The sequence below is a fragment of the Leptopilina heterotoma genome, unplaced genomic scaffold (genome assembly GCF_015476425.1).
Source record: "Leptopilina heterotoma isolate Lh14 unplaced genomic scaffold, ASM1547642v1 Lhet_144, whole genome shotgun sequence".
Lineage (NCBI taxonomy): Eukaryota > Metazoa > Arthropoda > Insecta > Hymenoptera > Figitidae > Leptopilina > Leptopilina heterotoma.
The window spans coordinates 1,085,728-1,109,028 of NW_025110862.1; the positions used below are offsets into that span (position 1 = coordinate 1,085,728).

At 23.9% G+C, this 23,301-nt stretch overlaps 2 protein-coding genes across 6 annotated transcripts in view; one reads left to right on the forward strand and one right to left on the reverse strand.

Moving 5' to 3' along the window:
- Positions 1–232: 232 nt before the first annotated feature.
- LOC122498263 (tudor domain-containing protein 3) lies at positions 233–5,188 on the reverse strand. The gene is made up of 10 exons (XM_043605920.1): positions 4,796–5,188; positions 4,597–4,681; positions 4,312–4,511; positions 4,076–4,223; positions 3,764–3,997; positions 3,531–3,667; positions 3,214–3,447; positions 2,460–3,105; positions 2,128–2,344; positions 233–771 (listed from the first exon to the last, which is right to left on the reverse strand). The coding sequence occupies exons 1-10, from the start codon at positions 4,828–4,830 to the stop codon at positions 635–637; spliced, it is 2,073 nt and encodes a 690-aa protein (XP_043461855.1). The 5' UTR covers positions 4,831–5,188; the 3' UTR covers positions 233–634.
- A 79-nt stretch (positions 5,189–5,267) lies between these two features.
- The window catches only part of LOC122498264, a 191,129-nt gene continuing 173,095 nt past the window's right edge, over positions 5,268–23,301 (forward strand). For 2 of the 5 annotated variants that reach the window (XM_043605921.1, XM_043605925.1), the window contains exons 1-2: positions 5,268–5,456; positions 6,651–7,033. The gene's annotated coding sequence lies outside the window, so the exon portion shown is untranslated. Of the gene's footprint in view, positions 5,457–6,650; positions 7,034–13,621; positions 13,976–23,301 lie in introns of those variants that run through there. The other 3 variants (XM_043605922.1, XM_043605923.1, XM_043605924.1) reach the window with 3 other exon arrangements.

Sequence of the window (23,301 nt, forward strand, 5' to 3'; positions counted from 1 at the left end):
CTTAATCATTTATTGTCTCAAACTCTTTAATAAAACTCTAAAGCACTATATATATTTCTATATAATATAAGTCTTAAGAACGCGGTTAGCAATACTGTGAACAGTGTTCGCACACACGACGTAAAGATTCGAAAGCGTAGTTCATCATGTATCGACTTCGATACATGATCGATCGATCATCATCGATCGATTCACACATCGAACGTATCGACAAAGTTATTCAAACTTCACATTTTTAAATATTACAAAGTTTATTATTACACTAAAACGGTAGATAAGATAGAGAGACAATGCACTTTTTTTAGTAACAGAGAAAATCGTACTAGTTTAGAATTATTTTAATGTTGTCATCATTTTTTGTATTAATAACAAACAACTATTTAATTTCTGACGCTGACTTGAATTATTAAGTTTTCCTAGTAACAAGAGAATTTTCATTTAGTTTCTTGTTTTTCCTAGTTTTAATTTTATTATAATGAAAGCTACTATAGTCTTCTAAATTTCAAGTCAAAAGCGTTTGAATGGTCAGTCTTGGTACAATAACGGGCCAGCCACTATGAGTAATTAATTAATTATAAATAAACTGCCTTGTACTTAACAATTCTTTTTCAATTCGAAGAAATTATAAATGATTCTATGTATTTTGAGGAAGTGCAGGAGCACGTTGAGCTGGTGGTTGATAAATCGGTTGTGTACTACGCTGTTGTCCCTTTTTTCTATAACCTCCTTTGATACCAGCTCCACCTCCACCTCTTCTAAATTCCATTCCAACTGGAAAAAAGGAAAAAGTAGATTTAATTTTAATCCAAAAAATCAATATTAAAAAATTTAATAACTTTTTAAAATAAATATTTAATTCCTACTAGTATTCTTCCACAGGAATTTAATTTTTTTAATTTCAATTTCAAATTTTCTGAAATTCAATTATTTTTAAAAATGACAACCGTAACTCTTCCAAAATTTAAAACTAATCTTCTTCTCTAAATCAATTATTTTTAAAAATTTCCTGAAAGTTCATCGAGAATTCAAATATTAAAAATAAATATTCAAATTCAATTTGAACCAAAAATATTATAAATAATTGGTTTTTAAAAAATTATAATAAAAAATTCTTAAAATTAGTAATTTAATATATATATATTTAAAAATAATTTGCGAATAGTAAATTTTTCAATTAAATAATTTAATTGAAAATTTCCAAAAATAATTAAAATTTAATAAAAAAAATTAAAAATAAATTAATTTTAGTAAAATTAAAATATAATGGAATTTTATAAAAGAATTTTTGAAAATATCAATATAGTTAATATATAGTTTTTGGAGAATATTAATTAAAAATACATAAAAATACACAATCGCTTCATAATTTTAATAATAACTCTAAAATAGATTTTTCTTAAATTTTAATTTACTTTTTTTTAGAAGAGAATTGAATTTTAAAAAATTATGATAAAAATTCTAAATATTACTTCTTTAAAAAAAATTTTAATACGATGTTTCAGTATTTAATTTTCATTAATTTTCATTTTCAAATTTTTATTTAAAGATTTATTTATAAAATTTTTGAGAATTCAATTATTTTCAAATGTTGCAATTAAAATTCTTCAAAGTTTCAATTCTTTAAAAGCTTTTTAATTATATATTTCGAAATTCGAATTTTCTGAAAAAAATTATTTATTTTAATTACTTTAGCGAAATTCTCAATGTTTATTATTAAAGACTTTGAAGAAAAAAGTAATTTTCTACTTAAATTTTAATTAATTGTCTATTAAAATAATGTTTTCAATGTTTCTTGATCAACAGTTAAAGACAAAAAAATTTCCAAACAAAATTTTTTCGATAGGTTTTCAAAGTGAAAAATATATTTTCTTCTTTTAATCGTTGATCATAAAACGTCTATAATTATTTCCCATACGTTAAATACCGAAATAAGTTCTATTTCTTTTACATATACCAAAAAAGTGGTATTTTGTCTGTAATAATTAAAAGAAAAGTCGAAAAGATCGCATTCTTTAAAAGTTAATCGAAAAAAGTCGCCTTCTTTTAAAACAGTTGGAAAAAGTCCAAAAAGTAATTAATATCCAAGACCTGAAATTTCTGTAAGTTTAGAATATGTAATTTATTTACCATTAAAACGTTCATTTTGTTCCTGTCGCGGTGGTCGATTATCAAAACGATAATCCTGTTTTCTACTCTCATGTGGTGGTCGCTGATTTGTTCGGCTCTTTGCATCTTCTGTGACAGGAAAGCAATCCGTTTGTAATACTTCTTCGTAATTATCAAAATCTCGGAATCGAACCACGCATGTTGTTTTGGATAAATCGGTTACTTCTGCATGGTAATACTGAAAATAGAAATAAAATGAAATGAACAGGAAAATTACAAAACAAATGAAAAATCCTATATAATTAATTAATTAATTTAGAAAATTAGACTCGAAGTTTCTTTCTCAAACTTACTATATTGTCTTCCCAATATTTAGCAAAGCACATATCTCCTTTCTTCCAAGCAAAAGGTCCACTTGACGTACTTTGATTCTGCTCGCTATTGACAATACTCCCGTTTTTCTGATTATGTACATTATAATAACCATAAGTATTATCGGGTGTGTTGGATTTAAGCGTATAATTCCTCGTGTTTCTGTCATTTTCATTGGACGAAAATTCCTTTCGATTTGTATCTAGAGCACGATTATATCGATTTTGAGGTGGATCGAAATGCTTATTCTTTGAATCATTGTCAGATTGATATTGATTTCTCGTATTCTCCATTTTTCGCTGATCTTGCTGGAATTTATTGTAATTTCCCGATGGTCCGCTTTTATAATTTCCTCCCTCAAAACGTGATCCTGCGAATGAATTTCTCGTGTCGGATTGATATTTATTGTAATTTCCTTTATATTCTCGTGGATTGTTGTCAGTTGGGAAATAATTTTGTGTTTCGGGATTTCTTTGAAATCGTGGAGGTTTATTTTGTGGAATACCACCATTCAAATTGTAGTGAGAGACTTGAGGATTGAAGGAATTACTGTTGGACCATTTATTGCTTTTTGCTTCATCAAAATGCCTTGGTGTGTGTTGTTGCCCTTTTCCAAATCTTTGACCTCTGAAAGAAAAAATTATTATTATTATTCACAGATCTCCGAAAGGAAAAATAAATTTTTATTATTATTGACTATTTGAAAAAAAGGTTTCTTTCGAAAAGAAATATTACCTTCCACCTCGCGTTGAATTGTGATGATCACTTCCTCTGGAATCATATTCGACTTTTTCTTTAACAGCGAAATCATTTGTCTGCTGTGAATAATTTGCTTCGGCCACTTCCGATTGAGCTTGAAGTTTATCCTCTAGAAAATCGAATAAAGAGACTTTTCCGCTACTTGGTTTTCCAGCCTCTTCGATTTTCTTTTCGAAACGTTTGCCCTTCGGTTCGCGAGGTTCTCGAGTGCTGGATTGAATTATAAATTTATTAGCCGTCAGGCAAAAAAAAATATCGATCGTCAGGTAAATTTAAACAAAATTATTACTTACTTGCTGGACTTATTTTCATTTTTCTGCAAAGATTTCAAAGCTCTGTCGAGATTGTTTCTATTTACCCTCAAGGCAAATTCAGCTTGTTCGATAGAAAAACCTTGATCGACAATTTTTTGCACTCCATGATCCAAAAGCTAAAAAATTCAAAATTTCAAAATTCCAACTTCTAGTATTATTTTTCTTAATATAATGTTTATTTATTCTTATTTGTAATATTTATTTTAACTCACCTGCTGATTGCCTCCGCCAAATATTTTTTTATTCCCTTGCTTGGCGGCTTCAGCGATTGCGTCTTTACGTTGAGCCTCAAATTCTGTATTTTCTTTTGTGCTCTTTTCTTTATCAGCTAAAGCTTTGAAATTCTTTCCCTGATCTATAACTTTCATAATTTTCTTTCCAAACGGAATCCATGGTGGAGGACCTCCATCGTCCGCGGATCTTACTCTCGAATGTACAGCAAGTTTCTAAAAAATTAATTTTTCATTAGTTCCAAAAGATATTTTCATTAATCATTAATTCTAGTTTAAAATTTTCTAAATTACTTTATTTAGTTCCCACTTTTCCACGAGGTTCGCCACTTTTCCTTCATAAACGTATCCAACATTTAAAGGACGCAATAAAATAATACCATGAGTTGTGGACAAATCTCCCGATTTTATTAATAATTTCGTACCGGGAGGTGTATTAAGACTGGAAATTAAAATTAAAAATTGATATAGCATTTTAAATCGAATAAAATTCGATTTCCAATTAGGAGTAAAATTATAATTATTCGTACCTTAATGAAGCAATGTACTCAATCTCAATGGCTTGAAAATTATTTCTACCGTCAGTTAAAGACAATTTTAGCATGCGAGGAGCTGCACGAGATTCTTCATTATTTTTTGGAGCAGCAACATTTCGTAGTTTTTGAATTTGTAGCACTACATTTCCTTGGTTAATATCTCCATCACCACTTCCAATTTCTTTTAAATCGAGCTTTAAATCAACAAATAAATAAAAATTACCCAATAATTATATAAAATGAAATATATTTTATTAATTGAAACGAATTTGTAAATACCTCAGCTGCTCGTTTGATTATTTGCTGAATTTCCACTGTATTGCCATTATTGCTCGCAAGATTGTAACCACGTTCTGATAAATACCTGCGTAAAAGTAATTAGACATTAATTAATTAAAACCTACACACGTTACTTATACAGGCAATAAACTGTTTAATTACAAAATGAATTATTACAAAATAATTTCAATCTACTCACCATCCATGGTTTTGCAAATTCTGTATAGCTGTCATGACTTTACTATATGAAAATAATTGTGACTAATTCCTTGCTTTGTGTATTAATTAAAGGGACTTATTGTTCTCTATATCAATATTTGTACTAATTTTGGGCATTATTTATTTACTACTGTGGATAAACAATTGTCAGCTGCTGTGTTGATAGTTAAACAATGTAATGAATTTTTTATACATGAAAAATAAGTTTCACGCTTTTGTATCCTTGTATATTAAAGAGTCATTAACGATCACAATACTATTAATAACTATAAATTAGAATAACAGATATTTTATTCGTATTTTTATTAATTACAACCGCACCTATAACACGAAATTTCAGGCTCTCAGATTTCTCAGGTAGCCATATTGATTTTTAGTTCCGTAACAAGTAGGCGCGATGGCGCTGTGATCGCAAATTCAAAAGGCGCCAGTTTCTTTCAAGATTTCTTGTATTTCGTGTGTAACGTGCGTAACGTATATTTTTATTTTAATAATTCACTTATTTTACATCAAACAATTAAGTTACTTTCGTACAATTTAAACAACTTTAGAATATTTAACAGATTTTTGTTGAAATTTCGAAAAATTCTACGTAAACACCATGTGTTGAATGATTGAACGGATCGTGCATCGTTTTTGAGGTTAAGTGCGCTTTTAAAATACAAAAAGTTTTTAATAATTTTTTTATAACTATATTTGTTTCCAACAAAGTATTTTAACAGAAATATTATTTAAATTACTGTTTTTCTATCTGTTACCAACAATCTCGACTTGATTAATATTCATAATAGAGTATTTTTTTCTTTTGAAAAAGTACATTGTTGAATTGTGTTTGACATTCCTACAAAGAAAGCAAAAAATTGTAAACACAAAATAGAATTGTTATAATAATCCGAAACAAATATTATCTACATAAAATTTCAAGCAATGAATCTCAGTATTTTCTAGTAATTTTTTTTTATATGACTTTCAAAATTAATTATTCTTTTCATAGATGCATCGTAAAAACATGAGAATAAGGTTATAAATAATTCTGCATTTTCCCTTGTTTGATACTAAATTTTACATTAAAATTTAAACATCCTTATTTTGATGTATGTAAAATAATATATAACATTTATTTGCTTTCTGTGATTGAATATTTCAATTCCAAAAATCAATTTTTTATTTCTAAATAAATAATATAAAAGTTTAAAATAAACAGAAAGTTTAGACACTTCGGTGGTGTAAATCAAAAGGAGATGATAAATTTTTTTGGAGACAATATTTGATTAGAAATTTATTATTTTAGGGAGAACTTAGAAAGATATTTCGCTCTCTTCTGTTCTTTATATATGTATTTATATAAGGGGGTGTAGAAAAAATAGGGGAATATAAAAGTGGCTTTAAAAACCCTCTTTATCATGTTTCAAACTAGTAATAGGATTACATTGAATAACAAAAAGTCTATAATTTTCAACAAGAAAAAAAGAAATAAATTTGAAAACAAATTTACTTTAAATCGAAAAGAGCTATTTTTTACAAATGCGTTTATTTACAAAACAGAAAAAGTAATTTTGCTCATTGTGAATTTTTTTTAACGATTTTAACGATTAATTTAATTTTTCTTGTTAATTTGTTAACAATTTTAATGAATTAAAATTATTATTGCTACAACATTTAATGTTCTTATAAAATATTCTAAATTATTCAACAACAACAAAAAATCTGGAAAGTGAATCAATATTTATATTTAGTAATTATTATATATGTTGGAAGTAATTTAAATGCATCAAAACAATAGAACTTGAAATTACCTGATTCTGTAGGGTTTATATAATTATGTTTACATTCAGGAATATAACAATGGTGGGTTGTTCTTTGAATCATAAAAGGTCATAGCTAAAGTTGAATTGAAATTTTACTCGAAATTTATTTAGTACTCTCAAGAGTTGAAATTTGTTATTCGATATTTTTTTAAAACTTGCTCGATTTATTCTTGAAAAAAGTTGGAAGAAAAATGGTAAATGTCTAAAATAAATTTTCCGGTTTCGTGAGTGTTAAAAAGTACTATTAAAATTGCGATTTTTAAATAAGTTTATTAAATATTTTTATCGATTTCCAAAAGCGATATCGCGAGTGTTAAGAAATTTTTTACAACGTGTGTGTTTGTGAGTGCAATAAATCAACGATGGAGAACAAATTCGGGATGGAAAATAGGACAATCGAGGATTTCAAGGTTAGAAATAAGTATTTTAAAATAATATAAATTTCGTATGTATATCATATTTTACTTTTGAGTATTTTTAATTTATTATAAAAATTTTAACTATTTAAGGCCTTATTGCCTTAAATTATATTCAGGGCTCGAAAAAAAGTTCGTAAATTTAACGATATAATTTGGAGAATTTTTAAAATGTTACAAATAATTGCAAAAATTCAATTATTGAAATAATTGCAAAAATTCAATTATTTAAATAATTGCAAAATTTCAATTATTTTCAAAAGTAATGAAATTCTTCTCCGAAATTGAATTATTTTAAAAAATTTTAATAACATTTAATGAAAGAATTCAATTTAAAAAAAAAATTTAATTACATTTTTCAAAATAGTCCAATTATTTTCTAAAATTTTAATAAATCCTTCGAAGCAAATTACATTATTTTTCATAAATAATAAAATTCTTTTTACGAATTCAATTACTTTTAATACAATTATTAAAAAATTCGATTGTATTCAATAAATTAAAGATATTTTTCTAAAGAATAAAATTATTTTATAAATTTTTTTTAAAAATTCAAGATTTAAATGATTAGTTTCAATTATTAAGAAACACGATTATTGTGAAAACTTGAAAGAAATTGTTTTTAACAAAATTTTCATAAAATTTTTCGAAAAAATCAATTATTTAAAATGATTTTTATAAAATGTTTTGCTAGAATTTAATTATTAAAAAAAAAATTAATAAAGTTCTTCGTAAGAGTTCAATTATTTTTGAAAATTTTAATAAAATTCGTTGCAAGAATTTACTATTTGTTTTTAAAATTTTTTATAAAATTCTTCGTATCAATTCAATTAATTTCAAAAATTTTTTTGAATTCAATGATTTTCAATATCTACTATTTTAATAAAATTTTCCAAAAGAATTTAATTATTTTAAAAAAAATTTAATAAAATTCTGCACAAACATTCAATTATTTTCATAAAATAATAAAATTTTCACAAAAGAAATTCAATTATTTATAAATTTTTTATAATCTTTTTCGCAATAATTTCATTATTTTCGTAAATAATAAAATTTTTTACAAAGATTTAATTATTTACATAAATAAAAAATTTTTTTTTTAGGAATTTAATTATTTTCATAAATAATAAAACTCATTAGAGAATTTAAATTATTTTTAATACAATTTTAATCGAATTCCTCGAAAAATTTAATTATTCTTAAAAATTTGTTGATAGAATTCTTTATGAGAATTTAATTTAAGGAAACATTTAATTATTCAATAAGTTATTAATTTTGGTATTTAAATAATTAATTTTTCGTTGAATTTTCTAATAAAAATTGATTTAAAAATGAATTTCAGTTAAAATTTTATAGATAACAATTGAATATTAAAAGCATTATGGCATAGAATTTTTAGAAATAATTAAATTCCGAAAAGGTTTCAAATTAAAATTTTAGCTAACAATTCTATGAAATTAATTTTCTTCAAAAGGTTTAATTAAATTTTTTGAAGTTGTTATTTTCTAATATATATTTAATTGAAGAATTTTCGAAGAATTGAAATTTCATAAAATTGAATTGTAAACATGTTTTATAGTTATGAAAAATTTAATTTATAGTTTTAAGTAAAATGATTTCTTATTCGATTCGAACAGGTTATATTTTTGTCAGTAATAATTGGCCCATAAATGGTCCGTAATTTTTTATTTTTTATCCGTAAAGTCCTTATTTTTAAATACTTTCACTGGTTCGAGTTCTGATTATTGAATTAAATATTAAATCTGGAGTACTTAAAATAAATCTGCTAATCAATAATAATCATATAAAATTCTGAAAATTATTGGACCAAAATGAAAAATATTCTATAATTAAACATTCATTCCGCAGTATAAAAAATAATTTTTTTAATTATAAAAAACAATGTTTTGTAATAAAATTCAAATATAAAAGAAGTGAAAAAAATGTCGTTGCTTTGAACGTTCGAAACTTTAGGGACATAGGATTTAGAGTGTCAATTTATTTTTCCAACTGATTGATTTATAAACTCTCTGCAAAATAATCCCTTTATTTAAAATGAGTATATACAATATAAATAATGGGAATTCATGTGAAAAATTCTTTCCTTTAAAAGAATTAATTCTCTTTGTGTGTGTAGGAAATGTCGCCTTTAAAAAAAAAGAAAAATTTTGGTCGAATTGTTTAGAAAATATTTTGGTTGCTCATCTGGAAAATTGTGTCATGTGTCTCTCGAGAGAAAAACGCATCAGTTTTAAAACTGTCCTAATACAAAGCACAAAGAACAGACCCGTAACCGGTGTCTGTATATCTTATTGTTCTTTTAACAGGATTGACTAATTTTCAGGGAAAACATGAGCTGTTTGTTTTAATACCTAATATATATAAATGTTAAAATGTAGCGCAGTATTTAAACTTTAATGTCTAAAAACTAGTTCGACGCCCTTAATTTTCCTTTATTTTTTAAAATCATTTCAAAATTTTTTAATTTAATTTAATATATTTTAACACTGTTTTTATTTATTTGTGAATTTATTTTAATACAAAAACGCTCATACAATTTTTATCATTTTCCGAAAACCTTTTTCCAAAAAAAAAATAGGGAAAGTGGGTAATAAAAATTAAATTCCTCCCTGAAATATCTTATCATTTGAAAATTAACTGCTTTAATTGTTGCTGGAATGTTGCTAGAAAACATTCTAAAGCAAAGAACATTATATTTTAACTTTTAAGTATATGTAGTAGCACCACCACCCGTACGCTAGCAGACAATTGAAATTTATATAAATATATTTTAAAAAGTCATTAAAAACTTATTTCTTCTAATTTTTTTATATTTCTGTCATCGGAAAATCACCTGATTACTAGAAGGAACTGAGTTATAAACCATCCTAAACGATAGAATATTTTATTTCAACTTTTAAATATTTGCGGCCCTATCCTCCATTCAGCAGACAATCGAAAATCTTTTGAAAAATAAAATAAAATGAAAATTCTGTATTCTTTAGGATTGTGCAGAACTCAGTAAGTACTAAAACTCAGGTAATTTTTAGATAATTAGAATTCTTAAATTTAAAAGTGATACATTTTAATGACTTTTTACCTTTGATTGTCTGATAGCGTCCGGGTGAGGGTGCTACTACTAAAAAATTAAAATAAAATTCTCTATTCTTTAGGATTGTGTAGGGCTCACTCCCTACTAGAACTCAGATAATTTTCAGATGATTAGAATTATTAAATATGGAAGAAATAAATTTTTATTTTCGTTTTTACCAAATTTTAATTGTCTGATGGCGTTCGGGTGAAGGTGCTACTACTTAAAAATTGAAATTAAATTCTCTATTCTTCAGGATTGTGTAGTGCTCAGTCCCTACTAGAACTCTGATAATTTTCAGATGATTAGAATTATTAAATATGGAAGAAGTAAATTTTTATTATCGTTTTTACCAAATTTTGATTGTCTAATGGCTTACGGGTGGACCTGCTACTATTAAAAAAATGAAATAAAATTCTCTATTCTTCAGGATTGTGTAGAGCTGAGTCCCTACTAGAACTCAGGTAATTTTTAGATGATTAGAATTATTAAATTTGGAAGAAATAAATTTTTATTGTCGTTTTTACCAAATTTTTATTGTCTGATAGCGTTCGGGTGGACCTGCTACTATTAAAAAAATTAAATAAAATTCTCTATTCTTCAGGATTGTGTAGAGCTGAGTCCCTACTAGAACTCAGGCAATTTTTAGATGATTAGAATTATTAAATTTGGAAGAAATAAATTTTTATTGTCGTTTTTACCAAATTTTGATTGTCTGATAGCGTTCGGGTGGACCTGCTACTATTAAAAAAATGAAATAAAATTCTCTATTCTTCAGGATTGTGTAGAGCTGAGTCCCTACTAGAACTCAGGTAATTTTTAGATGATAAGAATTATTAAATTTAAAAAAGAAATAAATTTTTATTGTCGTTTTTACCAAATTTTTATTGTCTGATAGCGTTCGGGTGGACCTGCTACTATTAAAAAAATTAAATAAAATTCTCTATTCTTCAGGATTGTGTAGAGCTGAGTCCCTACTAGAACTCAGATAATTTTCAGATGATTAGAATTATTAAATATGGAAGAAATAAATTTTTATTTTCGTTTTTACCAAATTTTGATTGTCTGATGGCGTTCGGGTGGGGGTGCTACTACTTAAAAATTGAAATAAATTCTCTATTCTTCAGGATTGTGTGGAGCTGAGTCCCTACTAGAACTCAGGTAATTTTTTAGATGATTAGAATTATTAAATATGGAAGAAATAAATTTTTATTTTCGTTTTTACCAAATTTTGATTGTCTGATGGCGTTCGGGTGAGGGTGCTACTACTTAAAAATTGAAATAAATTCTCTATTCTTCAGGATTGTGTAGAGCTCAGTACCTACTAGAATTCTGCTAATTTTTAGATGATTAGAATTATTAAATTTGGAAGAAATAAATTTCTATTGTCGTTTTTACCAAATTTTGATTGTCTGATGGCGTTCGGGTAAAGGTGCTACTACTTAAAAATTGAAATTAAATTCTCTTTTCTTCAGGATTGTGTAATGCTCTTTCCCTACTAGAACTCAGGTAATTTTTAGATGATTAGAATTATTAAATTTGGAAGAAATAAATTTCTATTGTCGTTTTTACCAAATTTTGATTGTCTGATAGCGTTCGGGTGAGGGTGCTACTATTAAAAAAATGAAATAAAAATCTCTATTCTTCAGGATTGTGTAGAGCTCAGTACCTACTAGAATTCTGCTAATTTTTAGATGATTAGAATTATTAAATTTAGAAGAAATAAATTTTTATTGTCGTTTTTACCAAATTTTGATTGTCTGATGGCGTTCGGGTGAGGGTGCTACTACTTAAAAATTGAAATAAAATTGTTTATTCTTCAGGATTGTGTAGGGCTCGGTCCCTACTAGTGCTCTCGTAATTTTTAGATGATTAGAATTATTAAATTTGGAAGAAATAAATTTTTATTTTCGTTTTTACCAAATTTTGATTGTCTGATAGCGTTCGGGTGGACCTGCTACTACTAAAAAAATGAAATAAAATTCTCTATTCGTCAGGATTGTGTAGAGCTGAGTCCCTACTAGTACTCTGGTAATTTTTAGATGATTAGAATTATTAAATATGGAAGAAATTAATTTTTATTTTCGTTTTTACCAAATTTTGATTGTCTGATGGCGTTCGGGTGGGGGTGCTACTACTTAAAAATTGAAATAAATTCTCTGTTCTTCAGGATTGTGTAGAGCTGAGTCCCTACTAGAACTCAGGTAATTTTTAGATGATTAGAATTATTAAATTTGGAAGAAATAAATTTCTATTGTCGTTTTTACCAAATTTTGATTGTCTGATAGCGTTCGGGTGAGGGTGCTACTATTAAAAAAGTGAAATAAAATTTTCTATTCTTCAGGATTGTGTTAAGCTTAGTCCCTACTAAAACTCAGGTAATTTTTAGATGATTAGAATTATTAAATTTGGAAGAAATAAATTTTTATTGTCGTTTTTACCAAATTTTGATTGTCTGATAGCGTTCGGGTGGACCTGCTACTATTAAAAAAATGAAATAAAATTCTTTATTCTTCAGGATTGTGTATTGCTCAGTCGCTACTAGAACTTCAATGATTTTTAGATAATTATAATTCTTAAATTTGGAAGAAATAAATTTTTAATGACTTTTTACCAAATTTTGATTGTCTGTTTAGCGAAATTTGTATATAAACAATAATAAACTTAAAATACTTTCTCTATGAGGAAGCAAAAACCTTATGTGACATTTAGTAAAATTATACCAAATATAGAGAATATTAATTAAATTCTTTTATAATTTTACTAAATTTTACAAAAGTTTTTTTAAATTTTAGTATTTTTTATATAAAAATTTCGCTTTGTCGCACTTTTTCCCCAATTTGTAAAATACTTTTACAAAATTTATTATATATTCTCTCTCCGTGTATTGATAAAAATTTAATTTCAAGAAGAAATAAATAAATTTCGTTCATTTGAACATTCAAAACCTTTAGGATCATAAAATAGAAATAAATTCTATTCAAAAATAGACATTCAATATATAAAAAAAACAATACAATAGTTTACAAAAATATTTGAAACCAATAATAACACACGAAATCCTCTGTTTTTCTGGAAATATTTGACCCCTATATACAAATACTTAACAAAAATAAAACCCTAATCGAAACACTCAATAAAATTTCTATTAATCCAAAATAAATATATCGTCTATAGTTGAACTAGGTGTCAAAATTTGTGTATAACGACTTGCCATAACGATCGAGGAGTCTACTTCATTCATTCAAATTCTAAATCCACCCTGTGTAGCCAGCAATAATTCAACCCCTATTGTAATACTGCTCTCGGTCCCGGCAGGCTTGCATCCTTAAATGTATGTATGTATAGGGGGTGTATAGGCTGTACACAGGATAGCCAGGGTAGGGCCTAGCAGCGCCATAAGGGAGGAGGGTGGGGGGGTGAAGGGCGAGGGTGAGAGTGAGGGAGATTACTTCCAACGATCCAACCCCAGTATCGTCGCAACGCGCGCGTCTTTCGGACCTATATGTGTGTTTCAATTCACCCTCATCGTATATAAGCTTACCAATTCTTTTGTCACAGGTTCAATTGCTCTCTATAAAAATATTTTTGTCCTGAAAAATTTTTGCATTTTTTTTCCTTCAATTATATTGTAGCGACTTTTTCTATTTCTTTTAGTAAATTATACAAAGAGAGTTTTTTTTCTGTCTTGTATTCTTTATAAAAAAGCACGTGGTTGATGGTTTTTTTTTAACAACACCGGCTTTTTTTTTCTACATCGTACGCACACGTTCTCGCTGTTTTGGATGTATTAGTGAAGTTAATAAAGGGAGTGATGCTGCTGTTGGAATTCATGTGAGCCACAGGTAATCAATTTTTCATCCCTTTGAATTTTTCAATTTTCTTCGATCCTTCGCTCTTACTGGAATATATGTGGTTATGCTAAATTATTCATTTGTTATTCGATTATTATGTGCTCCTCGTGTTCTGAACGTTGGAATTGAAATAAAATGGAAATTCAAATAATTAAACGAAAGTTATTTATTACTTTTTTGAGTTCGTTTAATAACATTGCGTCAGGTTTTGAAAATAAATCAACAATTAAATTTCTAAACATTTTATTTGTTTTTTAATTTTATAACCGAATTTTGCAATTTATAATTAAATTTGCAATTTAAAATTATATTTGTAATTTACAATTTTATTTATAATTTGTAATTACATAATGTAATTACATAATGTAATTTATAATTATATTTATAATTTGTAATTACATAATGTAATTTACAATTATATTTAGAATTTGTAATTAAATAATGTGATTTACAATTATATTCAGATGAGGCTGAAATCCGCAACGTTTTTAAAATCGAGAAATCAAGAAAGAATTCTTATTTTATTATTATTTTATTATTAATACATATTTATAATTTAAAATATTTACGATTAATATCTTTTGTTAAACTTCTTTAAATCATTTTTAAATTAACGCAATTCCATATTTTTGTCAAAATTTGACAAATTTATTTTCTCATAAACTTTTATTTACAATAGAAATTTATAGAAATTAATAATTCACATCTTTCGGATTTTTAAATAAGAGGAATTTTTTTAAAACATTTTCATAAATTACTGATTACAATAAAAATTTTTAATAATTTTTAAAAATAATAAAATAATAAATAAATAGGTTAATTAAAAAATTAATAAATATAATAATAACATAATAATAGAAAATAGTAAAATAATTAATAATACAACAAAAATTTTTACTAATAATTTTTATATTTATAAAATAAAAATAATAATAAAAACTACTTGAATTTTACATTTAGAAACTTTTTAATTAATTTTTTTGGCAGTGAGTTTCAATAAAATTTTGAATAATAATTTTTGAAAATTATTGTAGCGATTTGGAAAATAATATAAAGAGAAAAATTTACGCTTTGTTAAGAATTATTATCTTTTTTGAATATAAAAAATATTTTTTTAATAAAATACAAATTTTATGCTCCGAAAATTCTGAATGTTCAAAAATGAATGAAATATATTTTTGACCGCGTAAATAATTTCATATTTTCTAAATGGAATAATAATCGAAAACGTAAATTTAAGAGTTAACTCTTTGAAATTTTTTTGAAATTTATTTTTTTTTGAAACTTATTTCCGCAAAAACTTTTATTTACAATGGAAAATTTTGTAAATATTTATTTACAAAAATTTTCAAAATTTTTTATTATTTAAATGAACGACATTTTTTATTCTGTTTAAATATTTTTTTTTTAATTTCTGTAGGGGATTGAAAATTGAATAAATAAAATAAAAAAGAATAAATTGAATTAATATAATAAATTGAGTAAATAGAATGAACAATAAAAATTAGAAATTTAGAGATCAACATTTTTTTCAACAAAAAACAATGTTTTTCTTAAATTTATTTTTCTGGAAAATATTTTCTAATTAATTTTTCAAAATTTTTATTTAAAAAAAAATACTTAATTTTTGAGGAAAAAAGCAAATTTGTTTATTAAAAATTTATTTGAACACTTATTAAAAATAGATCTAAAAATTGTTGAGTGTTTATTTAAAAAAAGATGAAACAATTATTTAGGAATTAAATTGAAGTGTACTTTTACAATTTTAACAATTAAAATGCAATTTGTTTTACATCCATCATGCAGAATGGTAATATCTGCTATCCTTCAAACTTCATTCTTTAAAAAAATAAAAAAAAAAATTGAAAATTGCAATAGAAACGTACGCAGTAGTATCGTGAAAAAAATTCTTCATCTCTTTGATTCTCGACTCCAAAGTGATAGCTAATTACAATTTTGTTGAATTAAACCCAAATATCGATCTATAAAATCTCATTTTAATTCCCAATGAATTTCAAGTTATGTATTAAATAATTTACTCACGTAATTAGTATACCTATTTCGTGCTGATTTAAAATTTTTTATATAATTTATAATTATATTTTATCACTAATTTGCATTTATTATTAATTTATATTTTTTTATAATTTACATAAGAAAAATTGTAGATTTGAACAAATTAATTTGAAAAAATTTATCTGTATAAAGAAAATTGTTTTTGTTAAATTTTATCACTTTCTTCCATAATTCTCTTCTCTTTTTCTTTTAATTCTTATTTGAAAAAGTAAAGAAATTTTAATATGTGACGCAATCCAAAGAAAAATATCCAAGAAGCAAAAAATTGTAGCTTCGTTATGTTTGTAATTTTTAGAATGAAAATAAACAAATAAGGAGATCAACTCTGACTGTAGATTACTGATGTTTAACTCTTCAGTATATCTAAATTATTTAATAAAAACTAATTTTAGTTTTAAATTAAAATCAGAAATTTTTAATTAAGATAGAATTAACACAATTAGTTATTTTTTATATAAATAAATTTATTTATTTTTCAAATTTATTAGCTAAAGTTAATGAAGTTTTTGATTAACTTATTCAACTTTTTTAAAAAGTTTATTATAAAAAGAAAGATGAAAATATTTTTTTTATGTCCAGGAAATAATTTTGTGAAAATTAATTAATTAAAGGTAAATATTATTATAAAAATCCCCTTTCGTTTATTATCTTGAAGTCACAATCACCGAGTGTAAGGGTAATATTAGAAGATTCTCCTCTCTTTTTTTATATATAAATTTTTTCTTTACAAAAAGAGATTAAAATTTAATTAAATTGCACATGGTAGCAGTGTTGACTAGATTTTTCTCTCTCAACCCTTTCGCGCTATACTATATATATACTCCATTCGACAAGCGAAAAATGCAATTTACAATCACTCAGGTTTTATTTAATATTTTAAAAGTTGGCTTCATATTACAAATTTCTATTGACAAAAACCGTCACTCATAATTATTATCGCGAATTATTATTTTATTTTATGTGATTTTATAAGTCAGTAAATTTTCATCTCATTTTTTCCCTTTTTCCCCTATTTTCACTTTTTTTAAATTTTTTATTTTTCAATAACAATAAATATTATGCTTTGATAGCCGAACTTATAGAAATTCAAACTTTAACTATTTTACAAATTACAAAAAATGGGAAATTCACAAATAGACGTATCAATATACGATTTAAAAAAAAAATCTGTTTTTTTTATACAATAAATTTTTCTCTCTTTTTCTTGTATTCTTCTTTTTTATGTAATAAAGTACTGACTTTTCTTTTGTAAAAGAAACTTAATCCGTCCGCAAGAATGCAACTTCATCTCTTTATACGACGTGTTGGTACCTTTTTTTATAGTGGTTCATTTTTTGTGCTGTAAGAACATGACACAAGCTTTGCAGATGAAGATTTTTATTGCCAAAGTAAATACGATCTTTGAGTAAAAGTTTTTTTTTGAAAATAAAATATTTTATCATTTTTTATTTTCTTCTAAACCGCATTAAATGTAAAAGTGAAAAAAATGAAATATAATTATATTGCACGTGTGCTATACAGTAAAACCCCTCTCATCGTTTTGGATCGATATTTCCTTTCTTTATATATTTATCTCTTAATGCCATTTTAATGACGTTTAATCTCCCTAAAAGGTATTTTAATATCGAGTTTTTTTCACCCCCTGGAATTTTCCGGTAAAAGAAAATTATTAATTTTATCATGCATGATATTTTAATAATAATAATATAAAATATATATAAAAAATATATAATAGATATAAAATACTGCGTATAATGATTTTTACAAAATCATTAAATTAAAACCAAATATACTATCTTCAATTTTTCACAATTTTTTTTCTATTATTTATTATTATTTTACTAAAATAGTTTTTGTAAGGATATCAAATTGAGACAAAAACTGTGAATTTAGTCTTTTTCACTAAAATTTTAGTAAGAAAAATTAGAACTACTAAACAAATTAGTAATATTTTATTATTTAATTGAAAATAATTAATTTTTTTCCAGTATTTTCTTACAATATTTGAAAATCAGCTTTTGAAGAATTTTCATTGCAAATTTTGAAAAGAATTGAATTATCAAAAATATGTTAATGAAAAATCTTTGGATGTAAATTTAAAAATGAAAATTAATGAAAATTAGCTTCTAATTTTTTAAAATTCAATATTTTTAATTACATATTTCCGAAAATTTAAATAATACACAAAAAATAATAATATTTTTAAATTATTTTTAACATTTTGGAGAAAAAAATCATGTTCCAAAGTTTAAATTAAAATTCATCAAAAAATTAATTACTTTTTTTTGAAGATTATACAAAAATTCTATTAAGAAATTCAATTATTTTCGAAAAATTACATCAAAATATTTTTTAAAAACTAATTATTAGAATTGTTTTATAATAATTTTTTGAAATTTAATTATCTTCGAACAATGTCAATAAAAATTTACGAAAATTTACTTTTTGGACTTATTAAAATTTTTGAGAAATCATTGTCTTGTTTATAATTAAAATTCTTTTAAAATTTGATTATTTTTATGTATATTTATCAAAACATAATTATTTTTAAAAGATTTGAAAAAAATTTTAATTGTTTGGAAATTTTTTAAAGTTGAAAAACCGTGAAGTTATTATAAACTTTAAGTCATTTAAAAATCACTTACGAAAAAACTACGAAGAGAAAATTACTATAAAAAATTGAGTTTTTGTATTTAAATAATTGAATTCTAGAAGAACTTTTGGAAAATTATTTAAATAGTTAACTGATTCAGAGATGAAGTTTAGTTGAAAATTGTAGAAAATAATTGAATTCAGGAAGAGAGTTATAATTGTAATTTTCAGAAATTATTAAAATTCATAAATTTTACTCATTTTCCGTAAACATTTATTTGCTACTGCTATACTAATTCACTAATTGAAATAGTGGCTTTAAGAAATTAATTACAAGCCTCAGAATTAATTTAGAAATTTAAAATAGTATCAAAAGTGTCATAAAATGGTTGTAATAGTTTCAAATAATCACCTAGGGAGTTGAAAAATTTTCCAGAGTATTTTTTAACCTAAAAACTTCGAAAAAATTGTTTCATTCTTTTTGGTTTTGTAAAAAAAAAATATTTTTCGTCGCTCAGTGTCGAAAACTACTATTTGTAGCTTTTAGGGTAAACATTATCAATAATTTCCCTTTTTCATTGACTTTAGGAGTTAAAAAAATCTTTAAGAGCATTTTTTTAAGCTAAAACCTTTAAAATAATTATTTTGTTTTCCGATGAAAAGTTTTCTTCCATTAAGAATTCTCTTGATACATTTTCTTAAATTCTATAGAATTTCCTATATAGAAAATTAAGAAGTTTTACTAAAATTTCTTTTTATGTTTAATAGGAAATTAAAAATTCGATTAAAGTTTTTATTGAAAGAAAAAATTAAGTTATTCTCACAATAACATTTTTTAATTGAAAGAAATTTCCTGAGGTAGAAAATGGTGGTTTAATTTCTCCACTTGAGAACGTCAAGGTCATCACTAGGTGGCGTGGAAATTGATTTTTTTTCAACTGAACTGCCATCTGACGGTGACCCTGGCGTTCTCAAGTGGAAAAATTAAACCACCATTTTCTACCTCAGGAAATTTCTTTCAATTAAAAAATGTTATTGTGAGAATAATTTATTTTCTTCTGTAATAAAGTCTTTTTCTCAGTAAAATTTTTCCTCTCAATAAAAAATTTAATCGAATGTTTCATTTTCTGTTAGAAATAAACAGAAATTTTAGTAAAATTTCTTAATTTTCTATAGAAAATTAAATACAATTTAATTTCTGTAAAATTTCTATAATTACTTATTAATAATATTTATTTTTACTCTCAATTTTTTTACTAATTCATTTAATAAACGAATTGGTCCTTTTTCATTAGTCAAAAGGACTAATTCAGATTTAGGAAGTAATGTTATATATTTATACTACAGAGTAAATAATGAATAATTTATTTATTAAAGTTGCTTGTGAATAATTCCGGGAAAAGTTAAAATATTAAATAAATTTTAATTTAATTTTTTTTGTGTATTTATGAATATTTAATATTATCTCTCTATTAATAAAATATTTATTAAATTATGCGGGATAAAAAATGCATGAATCCTAAATGATGTACATACGGGTAAATAAATCCATAATAATATAATATTAATGAATATATCTAATTATTAATTGAATTTGGAGAATTTGGAACATGCAAAGGCAAACTTGAAATTCCAAGGGAGAAACTGAGAGTGGTCTGATTTGGCTAACTTTCCTTAGAAGTAGGTTTCAATGGTTGTTAGTTGGCGTTTCAGAATTCCTCTCGTGGCTTAACAACTTAGGCTATATATATTGTTAAGCCACATTATCCGGTGCTAGAGTATCAAACCAGAAACATTTAGGTGCCAATTAGGAAAACATTGTGGCAAACACAATATACAGTAATTATTCTTTTCAATATAAAAAGGAAATTTCTCTCGAATTTCTTACTTTTCTATATCTCTGCGAATTTAAAAGTATATTAAAAATTATAACTTTATAGTTATAGTTAAAAATATAGTTAAAAATATAGTTAAAAATATAGTTAAAAATTAACTCGTGTCAAAAATTGAAATTTTTAACAAAATCCAGTTGAAAAATATTATAATTAAATAAAATAAAATTATTCAAAATGTGTTTGAAAGACGTAAAAGGTTAAAGGCTCTAAAAATTATGCCCATAAACAAAATGAAAAAATTTACGATGAAGCAAGAGAAAAAATGAGTCATTAAAAAAATATTTTTTTCTCAAACCAATTTTTCATATTTTAATCTCAAGGGCTAATAATTCAGTTATGCAACACTAGTATTATATCTATGTGTATGTATATATGAATCTAAAGAACAAGAGTTTATTTGCTAATTTTACACGCAGAAAGAAATAAAAGGGAAAATGTTGAGCAAGAAAAAAATTGCATTCGTGAAAGAAAACTGCTTTTCAGTTTCTTATTTTATTTTATTATGTTGAGAATAAAGTTTTTCCGTCTCACAATCAGTCGCTTTATTCGGAAAGTTCTTTTGAAAAAAAAGAAAGTTCTAAAAAGTGAAGTTTACTTACAAAGTTTTTAACGAAAAGATAGCTTTTTTTCTCTCTCTCTCCATCTGGAACAGAAGGCTGAAAAGCGTTTCAGATTCAGTGGTGAACAAGAAAAAAAAGAAAGATGTTTAAAAAATTCACAAATACACACACGAGTAAGCAGAAAAAATGTTTCGTGTATAATAATATCTGTGCGTATATACACATATTTGCAGTTTAGATAGTTTATAAAGCCCCGTAAAAAGTTTATTATGCCCTCGGTTCTTTATGCCCTCTTTTATTACAATCTTTTTATTTAACTGTCCTTTGTCAGTCACATTTACATATATTCATTATTTGTTTGCGATATTAATAATTATTTCTATAATCGATCTTTATAATTTTTTGTTTGCTTTTCAACATTATTATTTAGAAAATTACACTGAGAATAAATATTAATTAATTAAATTTGAATAATTGCAAATAATTTGCAATTTTTGATTTATAAATATAAAAATAAAAATAAATATATTTAGTTAATAATATAAATAATATTCCATTAAATCAACTACCTAAATACAAAAATAATAAAATAATAATTAATAAATCTAACAAAAATGATTAATTGTGAAACAATACATTTAATATGTTTAATACATTTAATAATTAATTTAATTAATAATAATAATTATAAATAATTTTTAATTATTAATATTTATTTAAGTATTTAAAAATTATACTTATGAATAGTTTAATAATTGGATCATCCGAATAATTCATTTATAAATTATATTGTAATTTATAAATTATTAGTCAAATCATTTATTTAAATACAGAAATTATTGGTTCATTTAGAGTTTATTTGATTAAAATACGAATTATTTGTTTAATAAATATTTACTTGATAATAGCATCAATTATTTACAGCTTTTGTTATTTTTTCATAAAATCAAGAATTTTAACAATTTTTCTCTCTAAATTTGAATATAACTTTCTTAATTACTTCAATTTATTGCGCAAAGTAAAAAATTCTCATTATATTTAAATAAAATATTTATTATTCTGTGAAATTGTTTTTGAATTTTGTTACAAAAGAAACTTTCATAACAATGACGATGCGTAAATTGTGACATAAATTTAATAACCATAAATTAAAACTCAAAATATAATTAAAAAAGCAATTCATAAATGAAATTTTGAAGGAAAACAAAAATATAATGGAAAATAACATTTATGAGGATCACAACGTTTTTATAATTAACATATTAGGGGAATTATTATAATTATTAATTAACTCATTCATTTGATTTAATTAAATAACAATTAATAATTATTAACAAAAAATACTTTTTGAAGTAAATTTTACAACCTTTCGCTTGAAGAAAATTTTTTTTACTTTATATCTCGACAATTATTTTTAAAAGAAAAATTTATAAACAGAAAATTTGTTATTGGTTTTAGAGTGTGAAAAATAATTTTTTTCGAATTTTACTAAAATTTAGAACGAATAATTTTTTTCTGTTCAAATATTTTCAAAAATTATCATAAAAAATGGGAAAATAATTTAAATTCAACGTTTATTTAGCAAAAAAAATTTTTTTTTACATAAAAAATAATATTTTTGAATAAAATACTATAATTAAAAATAATGACAAAATTAGTGGCGTTCATTTCAACGAACAAAAATTTAGAGACATTTTTTTCCATTAATAAAATAAATAAATTAATTAATGAATTAAATAGTCGTTGATTATAAATTTTGTACCTTTATAATAAATAATAAAATATAAATATTAATAAGGAATAAACAAATATTCAGAAAAAATAAGAATATAAATAAAAAAAATTTTTAAAATATAAATATAAATATAAAATATAGAAATATAAAGGAAAAACATAAAGAATAAGAATATAAATAAAAAATAAAAATGTTATACAAAAGTTATATTTTTTCCTTTTTTTTTGTTAAAAAATATATACAGTATTTTTTATTGGTTTTGTGTGCTGAATAAATTTGAATTTTTGGTTTTCCTTTTTTAGAATAAATTTTAAAATGCTTTTGTGTGCTTAGAGTAGAAATTGTAGTGAGTGTATTCCTGAGTAAATAATATGAGAACTAACGCAGTTGCGAATTGTTGCTCTATAACTGTTTTATCACACAGCAGACCAACATTTAATTTAAACAAAAGGAAGACCA

Excerpts from the sequence above, each read along its gene's own strand:
- LOC122498263 (XM_043605920.1), bottom strand. The coding sequence starts at position 4,830 with ATGACAGCTATACAGAATTTGCAAAACCATGGATG. Across the intron at positions 4,512-4,596 it reads TAATCAAACGAGCAGCTGAG|CTCGATTTAAAAGAAATTGG; the intron begins GTATTTACAAAT and ends GTTGATTTAAAG. Across the intron at positions 772-2,127 it reads ACAAAATGAACGTTTTAATG|TTGGAATGGAATTTAGAAGA; the intron begins GTAAATAAATTA and ends CCTTTTTTCCAG.